Below are 26,509 nucleotides of genomic sequence, written 5' to 3' on the forward strand. Positions count from 1 at the left end.
ATGGGGGAGCCGAGCGCTGGTCCTTCCTTGGATGATGGCACCTATGGCAGATATGCTGGATTGGAAATGTCTTTTTGCATTTGGTAGTTTGTTCCCTCCAGCTCGCCGATAGTCTTCTCGGTTAGGGCTAGCCGAGAGCGCGAACAGACATATGCGCCTCTAGGCGACGCGATGTGGTTTTTGGGGAAATGTAGTAGGGAGATCTATTACCATCAGCATCATTACAAACGACCGGGTTAAGGGGATTTACTGGCTCGATTAGGGCTCCCGTAGTGGCAATCGCTGGGCAAATATCGCACAGCTAGAGTTCCAGAATCGGCCATTTTTGCCAAATGTTTAACGGATTCCTTGTATTCCATTCTATGACCTTTAAATACGGCAAAACTATCAAGAGTGCGAGGGACAGGCTGGTCAAGCCCAATAGTGAAACTGTAAGGCGCAGCGCATGGTGAGAAAAGCCCGCAGCGTCATAGTTTCCTGCCTATTGTAAGCCTGGGTGCCACAGAAACATATACTCCAGCAGGTGCATATCGTAGTCTTGGGTATTTGAATTACGAGTGTTCATTTTCTCGGCAGAGTCATGTATGTACATCCTTGATGTGCTTCTCCCTCAGCGGGGAATACTAGGTATCACCGGCCTACACTACCACTTGTTGAATAGAGCTGGGATATAGTAAGGAATAGGGCCAACCGTAATACCTATTCAATCAGGACAATTTGGTATATACACTGAGCAGATCCATCCCCTTTCCACTTCGTTTAACCGTGCAGGCTTCAAATACAGCATTCGCCGGAATTGCTCTCCCTTGTCCTCTCAGCCCGTCGTCTGCTTCACACGCAACAATCCCAGTCCCATACACAGGAATTCAAGGCATCGAAAGAGATATGTATATGGCGGTGGCTATTCCCCAAGAAAGTGTGAAGTGGCAAGAGAAAAAGGCAATATCACTCTGTCTGTCTTTGTCAATAACATTAGCCGGGCTGATCCTCAAGACAAAGTATCGAAGAGGCTTGCTTGCCTGTTGATAAAGGCGAGATGCTCCCATCTTCCGCTGTCCACATACCCTGTCAGTCTTTGTTTCTGAGAGGGGAGGAAATCCTACACGAAAGATCTGTTTTCGAGCCGTTTTCACCGCTAAGTCAGTATATTAGTCAAACAAAATCGGACAAGGCATCACTCACTCGAATTTGAAGATAGAAAAGACTCGTTATCAGACAGCACACAACTGCCTGATAACCCAGGCCCATCCCAACCACCCAACCAAGGGCCCGTCTATGAAGACATATTCGGTTTGGAGTACCCTGTTAATTTGTTTTGTATCAGTGTGTTTTTTTCAGTAAGTATTTGATGTGAGTAGGTATTTTTCTGTTCTTGTTTCTGTTCTGTTTTTTCTTAGCTGCTGTTTGCTCTGCTCTTCCCCACCCTGCCACTACCCGGTGCCCTAGAAGAAAAATTGGTTAATAGAAGTACGGTTATATGTATGTACAGACAAAGGGGGAAATAAAGTTGAGAAGAATAGAAGAAGAGAAGGCAAGAATATATCAAAAGATGGGCAAGCAGGCAACCGAGAGAACCAAATATAGAGATAGAAGATCGAAGCAAAGAACAAGCAAATAGAAAGAAGGAAACAAGAAGATGTGCGTTGGGCAGCCTGGTCTAGATGGGTATGTCGAAGAAGGAGTGTTACGAAGAAGAAAGAAGGAAGAAAGAGAGGGAACCTTGGCGGGGGGAGGAAGTATTTATGCCCCAGGCCGCCTGGCCACTACTTCCTTAGCGAGACATGAGAAAGCATTGTTGGTACCTGATTGGGAAGGCGATTGCATTCACTGCATACACCTGCCTGGTTGCCTGGTTAGGCCGTCATTGAAATCCCAATTCACTCATTGTACGAACGTCATGTTACGCGAATCCTGCTTTTTCGGCCGAGGAAGCAGTAATTCACTTACCCAAAGGTGTTTGCGATTGGCAAGAAGCTATGTAAAGGCTCGTGAATGAAAAGCTGTCTTTGAAAGACCGACGGATGGACTATAGCCTTTGTTTGAGGTCGATCCAAAGGGTTGATTTGATTATCTGCTTTAGCAAGGTTGCTGATCTCTACGGCATACGACCGCCATGGAGGTTCTTCGTATCGAGATCAAGTGGCACATCTGTCACTTTGTGTGTGATTCCTTGGGTCACTTTAATGATTTGTGGAATTTTACTAAACAGGTCTAGGTTAAAGCTGACCCTTTAGGTACCCTGGCCGACCTTAACCTGACAAGTCGAAGCTGGCACGATGCCACGGCTCCTATACTCTATAAAACCCTCAGAATTAGATTTCGAGGTAGTGCGAGTCTTCAGCAAGTCGCCTTAGAGCTGAAGGAGGGTGGGCGTGGGCGACTCTTTCTGAGGCATGCTCGACGGTTAGATATAGTTTGCTTTTGGGACTATACCGACAAGCCATGGCTTGTCCCAAATTCAAAATATCAGAGTATGGAGTCCGTTCACTACGGCCCTCCAGCTTCGGGGAACACTTTTCTCGAATACCGCTTGAAAGAGTGTCTAGATCCAAGGCTCTGGTCTCGTTTTCCCGGGCCCAGTTATTATGTGGAGGAGGAGTGGCAACCACTTGTCTCGCTGATAGCTCATCTAGAGCGCCTCAGCGAGCTAAATTATGTGGTTAAGAACATGTACCCCCTGTCACTTCACCAAGTCTTACGCCAGTATCATCCAATGTGCCGGCTGAACATCTGGACTTTCCAAGGCTTAAGCCGGATTCGTCTACTCTACTACAAACACAATGCCCTTGCGCTTTCAAGAATCTTGACGACCTTCGTTCATCGGGGCTTCATACTGTTGCTGTGGACTATTTTATGGACGAAAAAGGGAGTCTTGGGTTCATTCTGATACAACACTGCTGATCTTATGCATGGTTCGGACTCTTAAACATCTTCACATACGCGGGAGGGGTTTCAGCTCTGTGGCTTTGCTGAGACTGGCGGGGAAATACAATACTACTGCTGTGAAACCCATTCCAGTCGCATGCTTGGATTCACTCTCTTTCACGTCACCGGCTCGTTATGGAGCTTGGGAGAAGACGCTGCTGAAACTGGCCAGTGCTGTCGATCTTTCTCGGCTTCGGTCGCTGGATATAGCGGTTCACTCGGATTCAACATTGTTAAGGTAAGCGGCCTCAATCTTGACAGGTCTGGAAAGACTGTTCTTGGCAATGGATCTATGGAATGTGCGTGCGGCAATCTTATCTACAGATGACCAGGATATGATAGCCGCAGTCCAGGCTTTCAATCCGCTAAAATATTTATGGTTACGAGGTTTGCGAAGAAGAGAGTCTCTTCATCGTATTCTTATGCAGCATGGCCGCTCGCTGAAAGGCCTCACGATCGAACCATGGGATATGAACCATAAAGACTCTAGGCTGTATACTCGATACCTATATCCGCTCTTTTACAGTCAAGATATCACTGAACTGTCACGGAGTTGCCCGAATTTACAAGAGCTTCGCCTTCCAATCAAGCGCAACGGAGGCCGCCCGCCGGAGTGCGACATATACAAGGCGATGTGTCAATTCCCACAGCTTCATACCCTGGTCATAAATCTAGGTTGCTATCACTGGTCAGACTCCTTCAGCAGCGGGAATGGCTGGACTGCCCTTCTAAGAGAGACGTTGATCAATGCTGCAACTGATGAAACCCTTGCTAGAGGAATCTGGGGTCTTATCGTCTCAAAACAATCTACTCAGAGACTAAGGCGTTTATGTATTGTACCCTTTGGCGCAGGTGTCTATGAAGAGGCGGAGAGAGATGCCATCTGGGAAGTCAGCCGATCGTTTCTCGCCACTCCCAATGGATGTACGGGTGAACCCCCGGATGTCAGGGAAATTGAAACAGAGTCGAGGGACCTGCTAGAACTGCTGAGGAGGTACGAAAAAAAGATTGAGGGGAATTACAGGTCTAGCCGCGTAGGGTTATGAAAAATGCAGCCTCTGGGAGGGATGGATGGGAACCAGAGAGTGAAGAGCTCCCTTCAGCAAGTGGACCTCATTGTTCGCAAATCCTAGCTAGCTAGCTAGCTATTTGGTCATCTTACTGCCGAATACTACTCCTGTTTCCCATGGATACAAGTCGCTGTTTTCAATCAACTTGATGATCTTTCATGTTTAAGTTGTTGACCGGCCCAAGACGTCGTCGCCGTAGTTCATGATCTGCGAAAGAGTACAGCATGCATGTTTCACTCAGCCCTTGATCTACCAGAATGGATTGGAATAGTTTATGCACATGCACATCAGACGATACGAAAGCCGCGGTACTATGAGGAGGGGGGATTCCCACGCGATTTTCTACTAGGTTGGATGGATACGCTCAGGAGACGTGAACGATAATGTGGTCCGTGTATGAAGAACAGAATAGGGACTAGAAATCGGAGGCGAATATGCAATGTTTCATTAGCAGATAGGTCAGAAATTTCAAATGGGTATCAGCCAGTCAGTCGTCGAGTCCTCGTGGTGCTTTGTTTTGCGCATACACAGTTCCCTTCACATGGTGTGGAATGTATCGCCGTTCAAATCAGTAAGGGAGGTCAGTCCGTATTTGGGTGCACATGAAACGACATGGAGACGAGCACCGAGGTCAATGAACGTGCACTGTGGGAGAGAAGCATTCCTGGTATTTGCAAATGCGCAAAATGTTCCTGAGTGACCGCAATGGGTGCATTTCCACTTTTGGGGCGGTTGCCGAGTACAGAGTCAACCTAGTGTGAGCGCTAAATACGTTGAGAACAATGAGGCTTCGTAGAATCCTCCGACAGAGAGATGCACCACTTGTCGGGATGTCACTCGGTCTGGAATGAGCCAACGGTGGTGGGGGGTGTTGCTCATGACATCACCTGATATCTGTCATTGTTCAAACTCTGTGCAAAGACTCAAGTACGGAGTTAGTCGAACATCATCATGTCTTGGAAAAACGAGCTCATGTCCAGCAGATTAGACTGTCGTGGGTTACCGCCTTCCCAGGCGAAAGACTGGCGGTGAGAAATGAGCGACCAATGAGAGGGGTCGGGATGGGGGAGTGCGCCATTCAAGTGGGGCGCGGAAGCGGACATTGGTTGCAGCGGGGGCACATGGTGGGGGAGATCATCCACGGAATGACCCATGTCTCGTTCTCCTTCCCAGGCAAATGACTGGTCGCTCGCTTACTATACTTACTATAGACTGTAGTCTAAATTTACACGCTGGGGGTCTCGATCCCGCTTTTCTTTTCTTTTTCTTCCTGTGTGGACTATTTACCTCGAATATATAGGAATAAATACCCCTTGCCGTCAATAATCGATCACGATAGTCCATGTGGTTCAGAGAAGTTACATCAGATGGGTGCCTATCATTCCGATGGAGATAATTTGGAGTTAGGAGAAATAATAGTCATACGAAAAGAGCGTAGCCTGTGGCAAGGGGGGCGAATGACTGGTCTGGCGCGGAGTCGTCAAGGAGTCAACCTGCAGGTCCAGACTCGACCTGCAGGGGAATCCAATCTGCCTGGATGCCTGAGGGCCCCGCAGTGTTATTCTTCTTTAATTCAAATTGTTTTTTGACGCCCTCCGTATCGAGTTGACAAGAGGGAAGGAGCGCCGATTACAAGTGGACTAGGGGACTAGGCTATGAGACTAGTCACTAGGATCAATTTGTTTGCCCTAGTCAATCGTCTCCTCTCCATCCTCTCTTCTTTTTACCTTTCTGGTCCTTCGTGTTCTTCCCGAAGGGAAAGGGTAAAGGGCCCGATTCTCTCCACCGATCGTCTGTGGTGTATCTCTCGTTTTTCATTTTTTTCGCCCAAAAGAGTGGAAGTTCCCCGTCGGTGAAGAACCAGTTCGCCTATTATCCCTTCGAACTCACTCTCCTTATATTTGATGGAGTGATTATTAGTATTCTTACTATACTTATTATCATTCTTATAAGTCGACTCCGGCATCCTGCGAACCACTATCAACTGTTTCCGGCCTACACACTCCCCTCTCCCTCTCAACCCCTCCTCCCTCCTTCTTGTTTGCTTGGCCCTCGTTTATTCCCTATGCTTTCTCTCTCTCGAGTTTGATGGGCTGGAGTCCCCGTCAGGATGTTTCATTGTACCGGTATGTAGACATGTATGTTGGCGATGTACTCCGGGCGATAAATGGCCTTGGGTGGAGCCCGCATGAAGTATATAGTACTGACTTCTTCAGAACCACTGTTCCTATTGTCATGTATTGATGGTCAGAGACTGAGTCTCATGGTCGGTTGATCCACCCGATCTTTTGCGCCTCACTGGATATTCCTGTTTTTTTTTTTTTTTTTTTTTTTTTCGACAATCCCGACCACTTGTTACTCGGCAGCTGATTGTCGCCAACCATGAACGCCATCACATGCCATCGCCAATCGCATGCCCACGGCGGCTATCCTTACAGCCTGCCGCACGACCATCGCCATAATAATAGCAACAATAGCCGCCCTCTCCACATAGTCCAAACCATTATGCCAACTGCTCTGGGTCCAGGCGCCGGGAAAACTCCATCGTGCCTGGCTGGATCCCAGCTACCTCCATCCCTTGAGATTTCTTCTCCCAACCTGAATGCCTTGCCCGATACAAAAGCCACCTTGGAACTCACTGAAATCACTGTGGACACATGCACCTCCCCAGTCACTCCTGAAATCGCCGACGATATGGGGTTGAGCATGGAAGGATCTTCGATCACATATCCAAGCGCCACACCAGAACTATCTCCCGTTGGCGACAACCCTCGCATTTCAAAGCGGAAACGAACTTCATCACCACCGTCGCCCTCGTCGACAAGTCCCGGAGACTACCGTCGTTCATCATCTCGAAGCACCCGTCGCTCTGAACAGACGGCTCGCCATAGCTCTTTACACTCTCATCGTCACGCGCCTCTCACGCCATCGGTTCCTAGCAAAGATCTAGAGACCAAGCGGGAAGATCTTCTGGCCCTGCACCGGGAATCCTGCCGTCTATTTCAAGACAGTGGACGAACGATCCCGACTCAGCATAGAAGAACGTCACTTCCCCTCACTACCCACGACAGTCCGCCACACACGCTCCGCACATCGTCAGAGACCGGTTCACCCCCGGTGTCCCCAGTCTTCCCGACCCAAATTTCTACGGTGAGCGAGGACCTGACGGATCAAGACTATCATAAGGGGCCCTTGCTCCACACCTCACCCATCACCAACACCATCCATGACGAAAGTTATATCCCTTCGATCCAGGCCTCGGTCACTGTCATTGACTGGACGTCCCCGTCCACGCGGAGGCGCGAATACAAAAAGATCGACCGTGCCAGTAGTGGGGTAAGGGGCTTCTGGCGCCGGGTTGCCCCCAAGTGGTGCCAGTTCGGACATGACCGCACGCCGTTCTTTGAAGAAAAAGACGGCAAAGGAAACTACGAGGGTAGTGTCCGACGGTTTCGAATGGACCTCCCCGACGAGCCTGTCCCGGAACGTAAAATGAATGCCATTCGGGCACTGAAGCTGAAACAAAAGTTGGTGACGACTAAAATGAGCAGTCGTCGACAAAGCGAATAACCGAGTCATGATGCCACGCTGGTTCTTTACCGTTCTCATTTCGACAATGACAGCCACTGGCTGTGTAACATTCTTTAGAAAAAAAAAGAAAAGCCTGGAGCTTTCCAAAGTTCTGAGTTGTGACGCTCTCACAGAGTGAGGTGTGTTGAACACGTGTCACAGATTTCTCGTGAGACTTGAGACTGTCGTTGATTATTCCCTTGCATGGGCGGGAGATTTGAAATTGTGATACCCAACAAGCCATAGACTGGACCGAATTCATATCTATTTGCATCAAAATTAATCAGATTGCCTTGATATAAGAAATGAGAGATATTTTTTTTTCCAAGATCGCCACCTTGTAACGCCATGCAGATCATGTAGATAATATAAATCATAGTGAAGGGTATCGACCAGAAGCACACACCCACTTTGTCTAACAATCCACTCCCATCCATCACAGCATATCGAAATCGTCCAACTTGTCGCGATACTGCATGATGTTCCTCTTGATCTTGCTGTTATCCACCCAAGTGACGAAATCTTCCATGTTCCTCGTCACCAGGTAAGCGGGATCAGTCACGACCTCACTTCCAACACGCACATGTCCCTGCTCGATGAAAGTAACAGCCTGAAACAGATTAGCCCTGGCACAAATACAAATCGCCCCAACCAGAGCCACAAAACAAGAAGAAAGAAGGGGGAAACAAACCGTCTTAACATTCTCCACCATCCCAGTCCGCGCCATAATAACCGCCAACCGACGTCTACAGAACGCAGAAACCGTCACCTCACGCTCAACCCTCGACAGCCCAGCCCCTTGTTCCCGGCTCTGTTTCAGAATCCCCATGCGCCAGAGTTTATCCAGGACTTCGCTTTCGACCTTCTTCCGAGTCGGATCGCTATCCGGATCGAGCTGCGAGAGCTTATGCGCTAGTTGACGGAGGGAGCCGCAGAGGGCATTGTATCTTTGAGTATTTATGTTAGGTTTCTATATCCATATGAAACTTATACGAGGCTAGATAGGTGATGAGGAACATACTTCTTATAGTCGAGGTCATTCTGGAGGTAATACCGCTGACGGACTTCGTGTTCGCGATGGCCGCCATCGGATTTGTAGTTGTAGAAGTCGACCTTCCGGAGGAGTCTGTTTTAACAAATTTGTCAATTTCCATTTCATAGTAAACCTTCATTTCGATTCTCGTAGAGTAAACGCAGAAGAAAAATGACATCCCAGTCGAGCTGTTGATCAACTTGAAGATAGGGTTCTGTGTATCTTCCAAGCTGGATCCGGGATATACATGTGCGCCCTGGGGTTTGCGAAATCGGGGAAGCTGCACGCAGATCGACTTACTTCTTTTCGTGATACTTTAGCTGACGGACCATTTTGACGGTGTTCTTTCTTTTTTTTTTTCCCCTCTGTATTTGGGGTTTCTTGTTGCGGTGGTTGTATTGGTTGATTGCGGAAAAAATTGGATGGCGGTGTGCGATTCTGCTGGTTTTGGGGGCGTACCGCTTTTTGGGGCATTCTGCCTGAGGCATGAAGTATGGATTGTGCTATTCCTGAATAGGTAATTGTATGATATATTCAGGATCATGGATGGATGCATATGAAACCATGATATATCTTGTTTTTCGGTGGTAATAGCTTGACGGTAGTGTGGTCTACTCATTTCTCTACTTACTAGTATAGCGCTGGCGATTATCCTAGGGTTTGTAGCAATGAATATGCTTATGGACTACGGGGTGGGATAGAGCTCCAAAAGAGAAGCAATGACTATATCTATGGTATATTCCAACTATATTGTATTACTTCGTGATAAAAGAATGTCAAATCCGAGCTTCAAGTATCTTCTATGATGCTCACTCAATCTTTTCTCGGCCAGTGCGCATGAAACATGATAAAAGTCGAAGTCCTCAAGTCCACTCTCCATATTCTTTATTTCTTCCTCTTGACAACCTTTGCCGTTACTAGACGCATCTGGCCGAGTCGACACACCCTCCTGGGCAAGGCTAACCACTGTATTGAAGACTTTCTGCACGACATCCACTGTACCATACGGATCATTCGCAGCGTTTAGTAGATTCCTGAGGATGAGAGATCTTGTAGTTAGGTTAGCACACTCCGGATCATCATACAACAAGTGAGACTGAATGAATCCAGTATATACAGATCTATAGAATCTCAGCGTATCGGGCGAATCCTCCCAAAGACCCAGAGGCTCAGCACGCCGCTCTATCTCTTCGGTCCAGCAATATATCGCCGGATCCCAGTCTCGTATCAACCAGCTCGGGAAACGTTCGTTCCCTACACTTCGTGGGACAACCCCCACCCCGTCCCAGTCTATGATGGCCTGTAATGCCCCGTCTCGGGAAACCAGCACGTTCTGAACATCAAGATCAGGATGGGCCAGAACGAACGCGCCCTGCTCATCACTTGGCTCCGGAATCCAGTCGATGAACAATCGGAGAAGTCCAAGCACACCCCTTTCGAAAGTCGTGTCTGGCTCTGTTCGACAGTCCAGCAGCGCTGTGTAGTAGTCTTTTGCTTTGGAGAAGGGCCCCGTCTCCAAGTAGACTGTCGATTGGTCGGGGTCGCCAGCTCTTAACCGCTCCCGCATCGTTGCGGTATCTATTAGTCGTAAGGGACCGATGCCTGATGGGAACCCCTGGTCATCGAAAGCTATTGACCCCCCTGTGTGGGAGGAGAATCTGCCCAGCTGAGCCATAGCAGCCGCGAGGTCACGCAAGCATCGAGTCCGTCGTGCCTGTACAATTTCTTTGGGCGAAGCGTTATCGAACCAGACTTTGTACAGAGAGACTCCCTCAACATGGTCAATCAGAATGAATGGGCAATGGAGCTCATTGTCGCATGTGTCGCTAAAGGCATGAACATCTGGGACTGGGATGGTAGTTTCACGACGCAGGAAGCGCATCGTCAGTGCTTCTGAGCGTATGGCTCTAGCATCGGAGGCTCGGAATCTCTCCCGGGTCCCATTTGCAGGGACCTTGAGTAGCCAAAGAGTGCCATCGTGGAATCTCACCGGAAAGAGCACATGGTAGGAGCCGAATATTGGCGGCTTTATTTCAATTGCCCTGGAACTTTGTGGGTTGCTGTGTTGGGTGCTTTGTCGGATTGTGGTGGCGTATTTGGCGAGACGATCCAGTTGTATATGTTCCATAACCTCTGTGAATAAGTCATGTTCATCGGGTCCTGGGGAGTCTGAAGAGCTGTATCCGAGCACATCTTCCTCTTCATGTTGCTCTATAGGAGAGCTTGGTGTCATGGGTGGACAATTACCTTGTATTTCCCACCAGCAATTCGAAAGGTGGGCGACTGGCGATTCCAAATGAGAATATATGCTTCCAATGCAAAGCTTTTCTTCTAGGAAGAGGAAAAGTGAATAATGTGCAGAATATACCCAGACCTGGCCGTTTATGTGTATTAGACACATGAAGAATGGGCAAATTGATCCACAACTCACGTGGAACTCAGCCAAGGACGCATTTATCTGTACCCTAATCAATTATCCGGCATAGGTTTCTATCTCTCAGGAACTCACAGACACACTCCGCTGTACAATGATCAAACGATTGAAATTTCTTTTTTTTTTTTTTTTTTTTTTTTTTTTTTTTTTTTTTTTTTTTTTTTTTTTTTTTCTTGTATATGCGACACAATCTGCAAGAGATCGCCAATCTTCAGCTGGTGCAGCGTTTGGCTGCTTTTAATCATTGCAGATCGATGTCTAATCTAATGGAGTATGAAGTAATATACAAAGCCACGGACTCATGTAGATCATCCAAACAGCTTGATGCAGTGCATTTAATTAATATATCATAACTCATCCTTCACTGATGGCTCAGGCCGACCAATGTCCTTGTCCAGGCTGACCCCGTTCTTTTTGCGCCACTTCTCCCACAGCGCAAAGAACTCCTTTTCCATTCCGCTCTCCATCTGGTCAGGAAGGATCACACTGTACTCCACATACAGGTTGCCCGGTTCCTCATCTTGGTCGTGGCTTTCATGGAGATGACCGTCTGAGTAAAATGGCATGCCCTCACCCTTAACAGTTTCCACAGACAAGGGCTGCACGACTTCACCGCGTTTGCGTCCAAGCCGGACGACATGACCATCCAAATGAGTGATATTGCGGGTCCACTCGCCCATCCATGCCTCCCGCAGTGATAGCGCTTCCCTCCAGAATAAGTCCTTACCCTTCCTTCGGAAGAAGGTACCGTCTGTCTGCCACTGGTAATCGCTGGCCTCGGGTTCCCGCTCATCCAAAATCAGCACGAGGTCGCCAGCAATATAGTCGGGACTCTCGTCGGCCTCATTTTCGAATACAATCCGTGACCCCTTCCCCATTCCAGGTTCTACAGTGAACGCTGTTTCCACCTCTCTGCGAACGACCCGATGTCCATGACATACGTGACAGGGCTTCTTGATCACCTTCCCTTGCCCACCACACTTATCACAGGTCATCTGCACTTGCTGAAACATTCCGGGTGCTAGCATATGCTTCTGAATGACCCTTCCATGTCCCGCGCACCGATCACAGGTGATAACCTCACGATCTGCCGATCCCGTACCCTCGCACGCATCGCAGATCTGCTGTTTCTCTAACATAATCGTGACCTCCCTGCCATTATAGAAATCGCGCAGCGGCAACCCAATCTTATACTCCATGTCTGGTCCCCTCCGGTGCCCCGGCGCATGGCCGAAGTGTCCACCGCCGCCGAAGAATCGCGAAAACAAGTCGAAGGGATCGTGCGCCTGTCGTCCCGCATTGCCTCCCTGTCGATGTTGTTCCACTCCTTCGTGTCCATACTGATCGTAAATCTTGCGCGTGGAGGATGTAGAAAGCACGTCATATGCCTCTGCGATTTCGACAAATTTCTCGCGTGCGTTCTCGTCGCCTCTGCATAACGGCCGTTAGAGTGCTAGTACTTCCGAGGTAAGTTATAGACGTACGGGTTCTTATCAGGATGGTATTTCTTGCTCAATGTTCGATATGCCCTTTTAATATCCCTTTCTGAAGCTGATTTGTCTAAACCTAGAGTCTTGTAATAGTCTTCTGCCGCCAGCACCAGCTGCACCAAGCATAGTGCAATGGCGAGGAAAACGCAAGTTAGGCGCATTGTGGATAGCATCTTCTACGAGCTGCTTCCGCGCAGCTCGTGTGCGTCTGGTGATAATTAGTTAGCGGCGCTATCGTTGCAATCGGGGGTGCACGAGTCTTGTCGATGTGCGGGTATCTCCAAGTAGATAAGAGGCGAGAGAAAGAAAAGTGGTTATTTCGCTAATTTCTTGCTTTTTGAACTATGGAAGCACAGTCATACACTCCATAAAGTACACGTAGATTTTGCCTTGAGATCAACAAAGACCTCATAAAGCGTGTGGTGGAATTGGATCTTTGTTGCTGTCCTGAACTAAATAGATGTCCATCCGTTGTCAACCAAATAAACCATAACTTTGTCGATTAGGTGGCCGCAACACGGCGAATGGTTCAACCGGGCCGGATCACGTGTGGTTATACAATTGTCATCTTTTTTATTGGAAGCAGCAGCTAGGCAGCACTATACAGCAAATTTGTTCATTCGGTGATGTCTGCTACGTAATAAAATTGTGCAGTTCATTAAGGACCGTAATATGTAGACAGCTGAGGCATGCTGGCAGTAAATGAGCGGCTGCTGTCAATGGCGATCATTACACATATATCGCATATAGTAAGTAACAGGACGGCCCAGCGCATACATAGACTTGGTAAAGCAGAAAACTCGCTAGGGAATGTGTGAAATAAGTGTGAGATATGTCAGTGGATGGAAAGAAACCCCGAGCAAAAAGCAAAAAGCGACGCATCCGTCAATCATGAGCTACGTGTCGGAACGTTAAATATGTCGTTTCGCCATGTTCTTCTCAGACCATAGCTCTCATCGCCTTCTTCAATGGCCTCTTGAGCTCTCAGGGCCTCCTCATGCCAAACTTTCGTAAGACTTCCAGGGGCATAGACTCCCTTAAAGACACCTTTTCCAGGTGCATCAAAGCCGATACGAGTCTCAACGTCTGAGACTGGTTGCAATCGTGCCAGCACCGCCCGCACAAAGGTCGCCAGATCTTGGGGATTGGCAATACGTGCAGCTCGCAAACGCTCCCGTGCAAACACGAGTTCTCGGTTCAGTGCAAAAGCGGCGGCAACGATTCGTTCTGCGATCTTCTTCTCCAAGACTCGACGAAGCATATGCTTCAGGAAGGGCTTAGTCAACCATAGAAGGTACTTCCACTTGCTGCGATGCACCTTGTAATCGAGCTTGTGAATTACCACCCGCACGCCGCGAAGTGTAAAGATCTGTTCCAGGCGCTCCCGACCCACTTCTATATCCAAGGAGATATCAATGCCCCGCTTATCCAGGTAAAAACTGGCAATACCCTCATCATGGAAACGAAACAGGCCAGAGTGGGTGCGGAGCCAATATCCAAATTCTGAAGCACTGACATTGAGTCCCATGACTGTGGCAGTAAACGTGGTCTTGAGGTCGGCCGTAGTTCTCTTTGAATGCCTCTTTAAGACGTCGATGTCATTCCGTGTGGTGAGATGCAGACGATATGGGAGAAATGATGAATAGTTAACAGTGTGGCCTGGTTCCAGGATGAAGTTCTCCAATAAAAGGTCAAGCTCAGGCGCCATCACCTCCAGACGGGGGATTGGAATATGTTGTATGGTTCGAAGAAGAACAGGAAAAAAGACCTCAAGGATGTCTGAGGGCAACTCGCTTTTTCTTTCATAGTAGCCGTCCCATGCATCTTTGTATAGCTTGTTGGTAGCATCTAGCAGTTTGGTCACTGCGGCATCTTCAGGGACTGTACGCAAAGCTCGTTTTGCCTGTTCTAGAAAAGCATCTACGTCCTGCCGCAAATTGGACTCGGTGACGACTTTCTTGGATTTCTCCTCGAGTTCACTGAGTTTTTCCGAAGCAGAGTCAAAGAAACTGGGATCGGTCAGCATCTGCTGCACCGAAGACCCTAACTCTCCCATCAGCCTTTCAAATTCTGGGTCTCTATGAGCGTGCTGCAGCACTTTCTGGAATCTTTGTTCTAGGGCCTTCCATTGCTCGGCATCGCCCAGCGACTGAACCAAAGCCCAGAACTGCTGCATCGCTTGCTTTAGATCTTCATTCACCTCGACCTCCTCTTCAGTCGTTGTGATTATATCTGAGGCCGCATTGGCGTAGGTTTTCGCGTAACGCTGCACCAGTGTAGCAAGGGTGGCTACCGAGTCCGAATAGTCCGATCGCTCTCGCAGTTTCAGGACGGCTTGCTTCAACCGGTAGATCAACGTATCCTTTTCCTGTGCCCTGAGATGTTCTTTGGCACTCTTGATTGCCTCCTGTCCAGTGCGGGCTGCTCCATTGCCGGCCGCCTCCACGACTTGAGCTACCTCCTGGCGTAGTTCCTCGCTTGATGGGGCCTGACCATCATCTGCACCTGCGCCCTGCACCACGTCAACCTCTTCTTGTGATGGTTTGATCTGTTCCCCAACTTGTTTCGAAGTATCTGACAGGAAATATGCCGTGTCAGAGAAAATCTGGCGGCCAACGGTGGTTAAATCATCAACAAAGAGACGAAAGTCGGCATTGGTCAGAAGAAGGCTTCCCACAGTGCGAAGACTATCATACGCTATTCCAACATCAGTCTACTACATTTACATCAAGTATACGTGTGATTTTACCGGCTTTGGTATCTTGTCTAGCCTTCACATGAGAGGCATGCTGTGCGACCTGGCCACGATCAAGAGATACCCTAGATCGGGACAGATGCCACAAGAATTCCTGAAGCTTATCATCACTGTTTTTGTCGCGCAATAGTTCGATGAAGACTTGTATCCAGATACGACAGTCTCGGATAAGCTGGCGACCGACAGAGCCGATATCCTGGGTACGAGGATTCAGGATATCGGAGGCCAACAAGGTACGGAGATTAATAATGACCTGGTCGGTAGATGGCAAGTAACCCTCCGAGAGGGCACGCAGCATCTGAAACGAGTGCAATTTTTGATGCAACCGCCGCTGGAGGGTCGTGTCCTCCTCATAGCGAGGAAGGAGGGGTTCGGTCTCTTGCGACATGGTAGATAGGCAGCCGTCGACCACGGTAGTATCTCTCTTGATTGACCGAAGGACTATCAAGTCCCAGTATGTACACCGTAGACTACCCGAATTGTTCCGCGAGAGAATCAATGACTCAATTAACTCAACCTTCCCCAGAAGGAGCTGAGGTCAAGGAAGGGATGGGTTGCATGATAGGGTGAGATGAGCTCCTCCCTACATGGTTGCCGCGCTTAACAGCTTCACTCTTGCGTCACTGTTCCCCCGCCGCTTTAGCCAATCAGGTGATCTGCCTTCGATATGTATGTACTACTTATCAATCGGTATGATCTCATAGCAAGAGAATCAAGTACTGGTGCTTCTAAACTGCCTATAGTTTATTAACAATTGGTTTATTCTTTCCATAAGATCATTTCCCAACAATTAGTTAGGGTCTGTTTGACAGACCTTTGGTCAGCAACATCCATACATCTCTATACTTTATGCAGACATCAGAATAAAATATACAAAGCACACACGTGCTGTGGTTCTTATCTGTCAACCAATTCTAGGGCGGGCAACTGCGTGGAGCCATTGTCGGGGCATAGAATCCCAATATGAAACAAAACATAAGTCCCCTATTCTCAATTCAACATAGGATGATAATATAGATCTCTATTAATAGGCATGACGTCTCCTGATCGATGTCAAACTATCCTAAAAAAAGCTTGACACCCATATGGATGGACCCATTCTACCACACCGGAAACACTAGATCGACATAGTCGCCTTGAGCCTCACCTGATGTTTCTTCTTTGCAATAGAGTACCGACAGGATCTCCATTCCATGATCGAGTGTATTTTAGTTCTACTTCAGTTGCGTGATCGAACAACCTGTTCAGGGACACCAGTATATACTTCAGTTAAGTCCTGTCCTCAAATGATGACCGGTGAATATTTTATTTATTTATTTTATTATTTACCGAGATTCGAGTATACCATATGTTTATTGTCAGTTAACAAGTTGATGACCGTATGACTGCACATCGGTCAGGGGTTGAGACTGAGTAGAAACACTAAAAATAAAATGAATGGGAAAAATAAGGGTATCTTTTAAGAATGGACTCCAGTATACTAAATCAATAATGGTACTAGTAATTTTCAATCTTCATTTGAGTACGAGATGGAAGGCCTGGGGAGGGCTCCATCTCGTACAAGGATCGCTGACCCTCAATCGAGATATTAACCAATTCTAACTCTAACCGGATAGGCGATGTGTTATCGTACCAGGAAACTAGACAGAATATAATCCAAAAATATGTCAGAACATTTTCCGACACAGGTAACTCAGCTGAATACTACACAAGCAACTTTCTATAACCACGGAAATTAAGTTCCGTTAGATCGATCGAGAAACCCGAACACCGTCTCAACGTCACACATCCCAACGCATTGATGGTGCTGGGGTATGGACAAAGTCGGAAATGCACGATAATTCAAGAATGCTTCTCATCAATTCCAGCGACGCTTCCGAAAAGACAAAGACTCTGCAGGGATCAAAGTTGCGGAAATCCCAACAGTATACTGAGTACTGTGTATCTTCAATCCCAGTCCCTATACTACACTGTATAAAACATACTGTTCGGCCGAGTGACCAGATGTATGCGAATTAAAAGAAGAAAGGATCGGCACCGCCGAAGCTTTAGATCAATGCGACTTGAATCCGGGGAAACTGGCTGGGTGGGTAACGGTATGTATCATTCTGGATTGAAGATGTGGCCATTAATCTCTCGTAAAAGACTGGGAAGCGAGGAGTCACTTTGGAACATCCGGAGGAATTGTGCATAAATGACTCGGTAGATCTGGACTACGCCGACTATGTATTATCAATGCAATTTTGAAGCTTGGCGTTAGCGCCTAATGTTTCTCATTAGAACTGTGTCACAGTTTTGAAGCTCGGAAGGCTAGGGTGACTAGTACGCAAGCTAGGAAATGGGCTCCATCCGATGTCTCCATCGGCCGGACCCGATCGGCGGAGCCTTGCTGTTTCAAAGTCTTACTATTGGGCAGCGAAACAAGGATTTTGGGGGTGACAATTTTGAAGTTGGAGAGGTCAAGACTCGAAAGGGTTGAGACGAAAAGAACATGCCCACGCTAAAGAATAGGAAGGAGGAGGCGAAAAAAAAAAAATCACGCATTCTGATGGCTCAGGTAAACGTGTACCGACACGTACTCATACAATATGCATGGTATTTGTTGGTCTGTATGTATGTAGGGGGGAAGATACATACATACGCAAAGTCTATGCGTCATTAAGACATTGACAGCCACAGAGTATAATCTCCAATTTTGAATGATTATCGTATTTCCCGATGCAGCAATAGTAATGACAACGGTTGCTATGAGTAAGAAGATACCTTAACCTCTAGAGGTTAGGTGCGAGGTGAGGTAATCAGAAACCCGCCACTGACTAAAGAACCCGAACTCGGCCAGTCTCCGGGCCGCGTTTTCGCTGCGGGGAGCCTAAAAAAAGACACTAAAAGTGCTGAAGAGTGTCGAGAACCATGAGTATCGATCAGTAGCTTCCGTCCAGAATCCTTCCTCTCGCAGTTAGACTTACTGGGATTGGAACCTAGCTTGGAGCTCCACGACCAGGTTAGTTAGTGCGTCTGTACATTAGGCTAATTTCTGCCACATGAGACTCGATCCACTTTTTTGTCCACAGAAGTCTGAAGGGTCGTGTGGTCGTTATTTGGTTCAGCTCCACAGGATGAAAAATATCGGGATGCCATATCGGATACAAGCCGTTGCTTACGGGATCCTCTACCCTGATGGCTCGAGAGGATTAATATTACACCACTTTTCAGGGGAAAGGAAGGTCCGACGGAGTATAACGATCATCGTGGGTACACAGTATTACACGGAACTACTACCATTCAAGGGGGAACTCGTAATCGGATTCCGGAGTTAAGAGAAAAGAGAGAATAGAATAGGACTAGGTAACAGTATACTTTTGCCTATCTGAGTCTAGGTGTACACCGCGTAGGCAGTTTTCATTGTATGCATGGATGGGGGTACTTCGGAGCTATAGTTGAATTGGAATAAAAAAACGAGAGGAAAAGGAAGAGAAAAAAAAAAAAAAAAAAAAAAAAAAAAAAAAAAAAAAAAAAAAAAAAAAAAAAAAAAAAAAAAAAAAACACCGCAATTCATATTTGCGTACGTCCAGTAAAAGGCCATAATCAAGGGGTCGGGTGCAAATCTCAACAAAAAAAGAAAAAAAAAGTGACAAAAAAAATAGGATATGTATTACTCTACTTATTGGAAACCCACTACTAATGTGTCTCCGCACTAGTCGATATATCGGAATTTGCAAACGTGAAATTTTATACTTAGATGATCACCTTTTTTGATACCTGCGTCCCGACCTGTACTCCGTACTACACGGTAGTTATCGTCCTGGACCAAAAAAGCCGCAATCCATGGCCAACTCCTTTTGCAGTTTACCTCCTTCTCATTCGCTTTCAGCCCTGTCTGCCACTTCGCATCGCTCGCTTCGTCTTTTTGAATTTCTGTTTCTCCGCATTTGTCGGGTTCGGAGACTCTTCCCGTTCTCCACACCCATCCCAATTCGTCCCCAAATTTCCCAAAAAGCTTCGTATCCTATTCCCACTGGTGAGACTCGGACTAAAAGTATGCAACCATTAAACGTCCTCCCCGATATCCACCGTCGCGATCCCGACCTCCCTGACTGGCCCTTTGGATCCCGAGTCTTCCCGATTGATGAGTCTGAGCCTTCGTCTAATCACTCCACGGCCCTGGTTCTTAGACCTCGCGACGACCTCCCTGGAGATCACAACGGGTGTTCTGTGTTATGACCACCGGAATGTTGTGGATTACTCCTCAGAGGGGTTCAATGTTAGCGCGCATACATAAAAACAGACTGCTTCCTATCATTCTGTCATCTCGTGCAACCATTTCCTCTGTCTCCTCCTCGTCTTCTTCACTATCATTTTCCGTTGCAGGTACTCGCCCCAATAGTAGTGTGACTCAGCTTGCCCCAATGGCTCGTCTCCCTTCACAGCAAGGCCGTCAGGTCCATGCGACCTCGACGTCGTATGTGAATCATGCCGCTCCAGTGTAAGTGCCTTCTATCTATACCCCAACGGCGCCCCCCGGCTGGTGGAACAAGCACTTGTATGAAAGAAATGCTCGCTGACGACGACCTTTTTGACCCTACAGAGAGGCCAACTATGATACTGCGAACCCTCCTTACATCCGCAAGTACCTCCGTACGTACGGTCTGACTCCCCCGCGCGCAGAATCCTACGAGGTTCAGAAGACAAGATGTATGTATACTAGGGCGCCGGATGCTCACGGGAATGAGAGAAGCTAATTGTGCTACAGGTCTGGCACAATTGGCCTTGAAGCAAACCCCCATTGACAAGTTTCTCTACCTGAGCACTCTTCGCAAGAACAATGTGCATCTGTTCTACCGTCTGGTGACGGATCATCTGAGGGTATGTGCAGAAAGTGGGGACGAAAACAAGCTGCATCGTGAAAGCCATGTTGGCAAGCTATATTTTCGTAGATCACAAATCTGACATCCAGTAGGAACTTACCCCTCTGATCTATACCCCGGTCGTCGGTGAAGCTTGCCAGAGATGGTCCGAGATCTACCAGCAACCGGAAGGTGAGTTTCAGAACCTTGTCTAGCCCAGCCACGACGAATCAAACCCGGCCGCTAACGATGTTTTACCAGGTATGTACCTAAGCTGGGAAGATCGCGGCAATCTTGCTGCAGTCATTGCCAATTGGCCCCAACCCCATGTGGAGATCACATGCATCACCGATGGCTCCCGAATTCTCGGCCTCGGCGACCTTGGCATCAATGGAATGGGTATTCCCATTGGCAAGTTGGCGCTCTACACTGCATGTGCAGGTATTCGCCCCGAGGCCACCCTTCCTTTGACTTTGGATCTGGGAACAAGCAACAAGACTCTCCGGGAAGACCCGTTGTACATGGGTAGCCGCCGTGACAAGATTACCCCGGAAGAGGAGCGGGAGTTTATGGATGAGTTGATGGCTGCTCTTACGGAGCGTTGGCCTGGGTAAGTAGTGACTCACCTGATCGACCCAACATCTTCCGATATTACGGGCGCTAACGGAACGGCTTACGCCCTGCAGCATTGTCATTCAGTTCGAAGACTTCAAGAACCCCTTCCCTGCCCTGGAGCGCTACCGCGATATTTACACGTGCTTCAACGATGATATCCAGGGCACGGGTGCCGTCATCCTGGGTGGAGTCATCAACGCCGTGAAGCGCTCGGGTCTTCCTTGCAAGGATCACCGTGCTGTCTTCTTCGGTGCGGGAAGTGCCGGTGTCGGCGTTGCTAAACAGATTGTTGCTTTCTTTATGCGTGAGGGCATGACTGAGGATGAGGCTCGGTCCTGCTTCTACCTGGTCGACACCAAGGGTCTCGTCACCTCTGACCGTGGTGACAAGCTCGCCGACCACAAGGTCTACTTCGCCCGGGAGGACAATGGCGGCCAACAGTACAAGACCCTGGAGGAGGTTGTCGACCATGTGAAGCCAACCATTCTCATGGGTTTGTCAACCATTGGTGGCGTCTTCACTCCAGAGATCCTGCGCAAGATGGCTGACTGGAACACCGCTCCTATCATTTTCCCTCTCTCCAACCCCTCCTCCAAGTCCGAGTGTGACTTCGAGACCGCTATCACTCACACTGATGGTCGGGCTCTCTTTGCCTCTGGCTCCCCCTTCCAGCCCGTCTCATTCACCAACTCTGCTGGAGAGACTCGCACCTACTATCCCGGCCAAGGCAACAACATGTATGTCTTCCCTGGTATCGGCCTGGGTACTATCCTCTCCAAGGCGGTCAAGATCACCGACAGCATGATCTATGCCTCTGGTGCGGCCCTCTCGCAGGCCCTGACTGCGGAGGAGATCGAGCGCGGTCTCCTCTATCCCGACCTGACCCGGATCCGCCAGGTCAGTGTTGTGGTGACGCGCAAGGTCATGCGTGCCGCACAGGAAGACAAGGTTGATCGTGAGACTGCCTTGCGCTCCATGAACGATGACGCGCTTGATGCCTGGATCAAGGCCCGCATGTATGACGCTCACAGCGAAGTCCTGGCCTTGGAGAGGGAAGTTGGTGCCCTCCTGCACAACCTGAACCCATCCTCGGTCTTGAACGGGCTGTCGAGTGATGAGAATGCCAAGCTGTAAACGCTCGCATTCTGTTTGTTCTTCCTTCCCTCATATCCTTTCCCCCCCCTTTTCTCCATGCTCGACTCCGTAGCATTCCCACTTCGAGCAATCTTTCTTCACTAAAATCCTGGGACTATCCAGGCTGGTTTGATTTGATTTGAAGCGCTTTTTTGTTCATGCCTCACAGCCGTTGGCTAGAAGGATGCACTTGTTCATGTATACCCCGTTCATCCCTAATTGCGATTTGTCACACATTTTTGGACTTGGGTATTTGTTCGGTTCGTTTTAGAATGGTCCATGATTGTGGTATTTCGGGCAAATTGAATAACAATTGATAACATTGGACTTGTTTTTCGTGATTCGTGTTCCAACCCTTGCAGTAGATTGGTAGAGGCAGGGGTATCTGTCTGGGGCTTTGAGCCTCTCCACCTGGACCCTCGCAAGCATTTCCCCTCATGGACATGTGAAGTGAGGGGAAGGTGCGGAGGTTTGGATTTGAATCTCCTCGGCGGCGGAGCTAAGATTAAGGTTGTGCGGATCTAATCTTTCGCAATGGATGTCGGATTGGGATTTGGGATGGACTTTGAATAGTCCCTAACAGTGCCACAGTGGACATTTGGAAGAAACATGTGGGAAAAAAATACGTAGAAAAAAAAGAAAAAAAAAAAAAACAAAACCCCTATATGTAAATCTGTCAGGGTTGGTTTAACAACACCATTGGCTATATGATCCCCGCTCCACGTGGCTTTTCCACATCTGGTAAACCTGAAGATACCGGACTGGGGGCATGACTTTTCTTCCCCAGGCAACAAGAGCTTATGACGATAGCAGCAAAGGTATACATGTCAGTTGTCAGCATGCCATGCGCGAGCCAGGTTATTTCATCTCGGTTCGATTCTTTTCTATACACTACTCCGTAGTGTCATTCCATATATTACTATTACTAAGATTCGTTTATGATTGCTAAAGGGGCATCACCCAATTAGTACTCCTCTCCGTACCATTATTAAGAATTATCACTAATCAATATAGTTAGTGAAGCTACTCACGACGACCCATGTTATCCGTTCGGCTTGCATTTGCTCCGCCCATCACCATGAGAAAAGTGGAAACTATCTGCCTCGGTTGTGCATATCCGATCTGCGGGAAAGTATATCAATCCTGAATGTCCTCTGGCACCGGGTCACATTGGCCCAACCAAATCATTTCGCTTTACGGAGTATATACTACCAAAATGCCGTCCCCTCTAGGCGACGCCGTCAAACTACCTTGCGGTCTGGTGTTTCCCAATCGCTTTGTCAAGGTAAAGACCTACCTGAAGCGCAAAACTATTTTTTCTAACAGTGCTGCCAGGCTGCAATGGCCGAGATGTTGGCGGGATGGGAGCATAATCCGACGCCGTCATTGCTTGATGTCTACAATCAATGGGGTCAAGGAGGGTGGGGCGCTCTGCTCACAGGTAAAGCGTTCAATAGCTTGTTGTGTAACCTACCATATCAACGTGTTAATGCGATCGGTCAGGAAACGTCCAGGTTGACATAGACCACCTCGGAAGTCCCTTCGACCCTGCTCTGCACGGTGAATATACCGGCAGAGAGGGTAACGAAGCCCTCGTTGCGACCTGGGCCAAATATGCTCAGGCATGTCAACAGCATGGAACCCCTGCCATCGTGCAGATCAGTCATCCCGGTCGGCAGTCATTCCGCGGCGCAGGCAACCGTGGTCTCTTTGCGCCGACTATAGCGCCGAGTGCGATTCCGGTGCAGATTGGGGATGGCTGGTTGGATTGGTTTGTTAGCAGGATCACATTCCCCGCACCGAGAGAGATGACACAGGCGGATATTGACACTGTGACGAGGAAGTTTGTTGATACAGCTCGGTTAATGGCCGATAGTGGATTTTCCGGCATTGAGCTGCATGGTGCCCATGGATATTTAATTGGTATGTCTCTCTGAGCCGGTGAATATCGCAAGGATGGGTTGCTAATAACGCAGATCAATTCTTGAACCCCAAGGTAACGACCCGGCTCAGGTAACTACCAAAGCGCTACTTAACACCTTGGCTACAGACAAATCTTCGAACAGACGCGTACGGCGGCACACTGGAGAAAAGAGCAAAATTTGTCCTGGATATCATTACCGAAATTCGAAAAGCCGTTCCATCGAAGTTCTGTGTGGGCATCAAACTTAACTCTGCAGACCACAACTCATCAACCTTTGAAGAAACCATGACTCAAATCGGATTACTGGTAGAGGCCGGGATTGACTTCCTCGAAGTCAGTGGTGGAAGTTATGAAGATCCCAGCGTAGGCGCACTCGCCCCATTATCCATCTGTCTATCACACAGGCTCATCGCATACAGATGATGGGAGGCACACAGCCGCAGAAGAGCGCCCGCACAGCAGCCCGCGAGGCCTTCTTCATCGAATTTGCAACCGAGGCCCGCAAGCGGTACCCCGATCTTGTCTTTATGCTGACAGGCGGTTTTCGAAGCCGTACAGGTGCTGAATACGCCATCAAGCAGAACGCATGCGATCTAATTGGAATCGGCCGCCCGGCAGCTATTGATGCCAAGTTCCCTCAGTTGCTCCTCGATGAGAGTGTTCCAGATGAGAAGGCGCAGTTGCTCCTGAACAAGGTTCCGGCTCCATTTTATACTCGTTTCCTTCCTACGAAGATCATAGGTGCTGGGCTAGAAACTGTAAGGCATCCTATTAACATTCAAGAGACGGCTTGCTAATCGGAGCAGGCATATTACGGAGGGCAGATTCAACGGATAGCAAAGGGGTTGAAGACCATGGTACCGTCTGTTTGATTGCACCATCGGTGCTTCTTGTAATGTTTTTATATGAATACACTTAATACCATGGATCTGGATTTATTGAACAGCGCAAGGCCGGTTTATCTCGCCCTTTTACTATTTATCAGTGCCAATTGGAAGGCCTTCGGGGCCCGGTTATTTATATACAGTTTATGCGAGCGTTCTAGCTTTACAGATTCAATATCAATCTAAGCGAATCTCTTGTCCAGCAACTTTGGCAAACTGTCTACGCTGGTTTTGCCTTCGAGAATGCCTGACCAGATATTAGCAACCACAGTTCGCAGAAACAGCCCCCAGAATCATAGATGAAACTCACCATATACAGCGTCGAACAAAGGGAAGCCCTGCACTTTCCCATGCGTCTCAAGGAATTCATGGACGGACTTCGCTGTTGACGTTCCCTGCAACTTCTGCCCGTTCATCTCAGTCTTTTCAATCTCGTCTACACCCACCCCTTTCTCCACGGCATGCTTCGCAGACCGGAAGTTCCTTCCAGCAGAGCAAGATGCTACCAGATCAGCAATGCCCGCACTCTCCTCCGTAAACGTCCTCTCGTTGACAGACTGTGGGAACCAAGTCCGTCCAAACTTCACCATTTCCACCACTCCAACCCGAATAACTGCCGCCTTGCCATTCTCTCCCCATACTTTCCCAGCAACAAAACCTGCCGCCAACGCCACGATATTCTTTAGGGCACCGCTCAGCGCAACACCCGCGACATCATCCACCACGTTGACATGGAAATACGGTCGCCCAAACAACATCCGCCACAGCTCCGCATCAACCGCCACAAGTTCCTCTGGCACCCGCGTTAGCTTCGTATGCGTCGGCCTCGTCTTGACCTGCCTCTGCTCATCAATCTTGATCTTATTGTCCGCCGGACTTCCATCCTCAGCCTTGACATCCATCGGCGGCGTATCATATCCTATAGTTGTCTCACTGAACTTCTCCGCCGCAACCTCCGGCGCAATATTTGCCCCAGACAACGACCCGCAATAAATCCCCAGCTTCTCCATAATCAACTCCGAAAACAACGTCACCACCCCATCCGTCACATCCACGCCCTTCACGCACGATATCGCCCGCGCATACGGCAAATGCTTCCCCTTGATCTGATCCAGCGTCTTCTCAATAAACTGATGCGGGAGATTGAAGACCAGGATTGTTGCGTCTTTCACCACGTCCTCGAGGTCCGGGTTCGCGACCACGTTCTCTGGGAGCTTGATCCCCGGTAGGTATTTTACGTTCTCATGCACGGCGTTGATCACCTCGGTTAGGTTCTGGGGCTCATCGCCGTATCTAGCGTGGTGGGGGGAGTCGGACGGGACCTGGATCTGTTCTTCGAATACCCACATTTGGACCTTCGGGGTGAAGAGGTCGGGGTGTGAGGCTGTGTTTTCGGCGAGGATCTTGGCGATTGTTGAGCCCCTTTTTTTGGGGTTGTTAGTATTGAGTTGCTGTGGTTGTATATTGGGGGGTATGTATGTATGTACCAGTTTCCGGAGCCGATGACGGCTACCGTGTGTTGTTTCTTTTGCTGTAGCATTTTTGTTAGAGAATTGTATATGTTATTTAGATAATATAGATTGTATATGTCTTGGTGAACTGTTTCACTGCGTTGATTTAGACAGTATTTATATCTATCCGGATGTAGAACTATGATGTATTTGTTCTCGATCTATGCATATCGCGACGACGTCATCTAGACGTGACCTTTAGTCAACGCCAGACGTCACAGATTCTTGCCTGCACAACAGTCTTAATATCGGTGATTCTATGCTGCCAATTTGTCCCGTTCTTGTTTCTGTTATTGCATTGTTGGTTCATGCTGAGTTTG

The 26,509-nt window shown here is 48.4% G+C and overlaps 10 protein-coding genes across 10 annotated transcripts; 4 read left to right on the top strand and 6 right to left on the bottom strand.

Moving 5' to 3' along the window:
• The first annotated feature begins 757 nt into the window (after positions 1 to 757).
• BDV37DRAFT_240735 (uncharacterized protein) lies at positions 758 to 1,378 on the top strand. The gene is made up of 4 exons (XM_032081105.1): positions 758 to 958; positions 1,020 to 1,052; positions 1,104 to 1,123; positions 1,183 to 1,378. The coding sequence occupies exons 1-4, from the start codon at positions 886 to 888 to the stop codon at positions 1,339 to 1,341; spliced, it is 285 nt and encodes a 94-aa protein (XP_031944990.1). The 5' UTR covers positions 758 to 885; the 3' UTR covers positions 1,342 to 1,378.
• A 4,241-nt stretch (positions 1,379 to 5,619) lies between these two features.
• Positions 5,620 to 6,331, bottom strand: BDV37DRAFT_240738 (uncharacterized protein). The gene is made up of 2 exons (XM_032081106.1): positions 6,212 to 6,331; positions 5,620 to 6,121 (listed from the first exon to the last, which is right to left on the bottom strand). Exon 2 carries the CDS (start codon positions 5,959 to 5,961, stop codon positions 5,719 to 5,721), a length of 243 nt encoding a protein of 80 aa, XP_031944991.1. The 5' UTR covers positions 5,962 to 6,121; positions 6,212 to 6,331; the 3' UTR covers positions 5,620 to 5,718.
• BDV37DRAFT_6123 (uncharacterized protein) lies at positions 6,131 to 7,783 on the top strand. The gene is made up of 2 exons (XM_032090945.1): positions 6,131 to 6,133; positions 6,212 to 7,783. The coding sequence occupies exon 2, from the start codon at positions 6,378 to 6,380 to the stop codon at positions 7,563 to 7,565; it is 1,188 nt and encodes a 395-aa protein (XP_031944992.1). The 5' UTR covers positions 6,131 to 6,133; positions 6,212 to 6,377; the 3' UTR covers positions 7,566 to 7,783.
• A 218-nt stretch (positions 7,784 to 8,001) lies between these two features.
• On the bottom strand, positions 8,002 to 8,930 carry BDV37DRAFT_279840 (snoRNA-binding rRNA-processing protein IMP3; the record flags this gene model as incomplete). Its single annotated transcript, XM_032086413.1, has 4 exons — positions 8,002 to 8,175; positions 8,257 to 8,512; positions 8,587 to 8,691; positions 8,899 to 8,930. The coding sequence occupies 4 exons, from the start codon at positions 8,928 to 8,930 to the stop codon at positions 8,002 to 8,004; spliced, it is 567 nt and encodes a 188-aa protein (XP_031944993.1).
• Positions 8,931 to 9,343: 413 nt separating this feature from the next.
• BDV37DRAFT_269132 (phosphotransferase family protein) lies at positions 9,344 to 10,726 on the bottom strand (the record flags this gene model as incomplete). The annotated part of the gene is made up of 1 exon (XM_032084303.1): positions 9,344 to 10,726. One exon carries the CDS (start codon positions 10,724 to 10,726, stop codon positions 9,344 to 9,346), a length of 1,383 nt encoding a protein of 460 aa, XP_031944994.1.
• Positions 10,727 to 11,379: 653 nt separating this feature from the next.
• On the bottom strand, positions 11,380 to 12,683 carry BDV37DRAFT_269133 (putative DnaJ domain protein; the record flags this gene model as incomplete). Its single annotated transcript, XM_032084304.1, has 2 exons — positions 11,380 to 12,463; positions 12,517 to 12,683. The coding sequence occupies 2 exons, from the start codon at positions 12,681 to 12,683 to the stop codon at positions 11,380 to 11,382; spliced, it is 1,251 nt and encodes a 416-aa protein (XP_031944995.1).
• A 370-nt stretch (positions 12,684 to 13,053) lies between these two features.
• BDV37DRAFT_290347 (uncharacterized protein) lies at positions 13,054 to 15,665 on the bottom strand (the record flags this gene model as incomplete). The annotated part of the gene is made up of 2 exons (XM_032088697.1): positions 13,054 to 15,219; positions 15,272 to 15,665. The coding sequence occupies 2 exons, from the start codon at positions 15,663 to 15,665 to the stop codon at positions 13,412 to 13,414; spliced, it is 2,202 nt and encodes a 733-aa protein (XP_031944996.1). The 3' UTR covers positions 13,054 to 13,411.
• A 3,746-nt stretch (positions 15,666 to 19,411) lies between these two features.
• BDV37DRAFT_6169 (NAD-dependent malic enzyme) lies at positions 19,412 to 21,985 on the top strand. Its single transcript, XM_032090952.1, has 6 exons — positions 19,412 to 19,760; positions 19,863 to 19,969; positions 20,028 to 20,140; positions 20,235 to 20,313; positions 20,383 to 20,731; positions 20,808 to 21,985. The coding sequence occupies exons 1-6, from the start codon at positions 19,495 to 19,497 to the stop codon at positions 21,868 to 21,870; spliced, it is 1,977 nt and encodes a 658-aa protein (XP_031944997.1). The 5' UTR covers positions 19,412 to 19,494; the 3' UTR covers positions 21,871 to 21,985.
• A 1,101-nt stretch (positions 21,986 to 23,086) lies between these two features.
• On the top strand, positions 23,087 to 24,666 carry BDV37DRAFT_269137 (NADH:flavin oxidoreductase/NADH oxidase family protein; the record flags this gene model as incomplete). Its single annotated transcript, XM_032084305.1, has 7 exons — positions 23,087 to 23,155; positions 23,206 to 23,311; positions 23,374 to 23,793; positions 23,847 to 23,866; positions 23,921 to 24,157; positions 24,214 to 24,552; positions 24,601 to 24,666. The coding sequence occupies 7 exons, from the start codon at positions 23,087 to 23,089 to the stop codon at positions 24,664 to 24,666; spliced, it is 1,257 nt and encodes a 418-aa protein (XP_031944998.1).
• A 194-nt stretch (positions 24,667 to 24,860) lies between these two features.
• Positions 24,861 to 26,218, bottom strand: BDV37DRAFT_279846 (glycerol-3-phosphate dehydrogenase family protein; the record flags this gene model as incomplete). The annotated part of the gene is made up of 3 exons (XM_032086414.1): positions 24,861 to 24,925; positions 24,989 to 26,100; positions 26,166 to 26,218. 3 exons carry the CDS (start codon positions 26,216 to 26,218, stop codon positions 24,861 to 24,863), a joined length of 1,230 nt encoding a protein of 409 aa, XP_031944999.1.
• Positions 26,219 to 26,509: the final 291 nt, after the last annotated feature.

The sequence above is a fragment of the Aspergillus pseudonomiae genome, assembly GCF_009193645.1.
Source record: "Aspergillus pseudonomiae strain CBS 119388 unplaced genomic scaffold BDV37scaffold_10, whole genome shotgun sequence".
In the NCBI taxonomy this organism is placed as follows: Eukaryota; Fungi; Ascomycota; class Eurotiomycetes; order Eurotiales; family Aspergillaceae; genus Aspergillus; species Aspergillus pseudonomiae.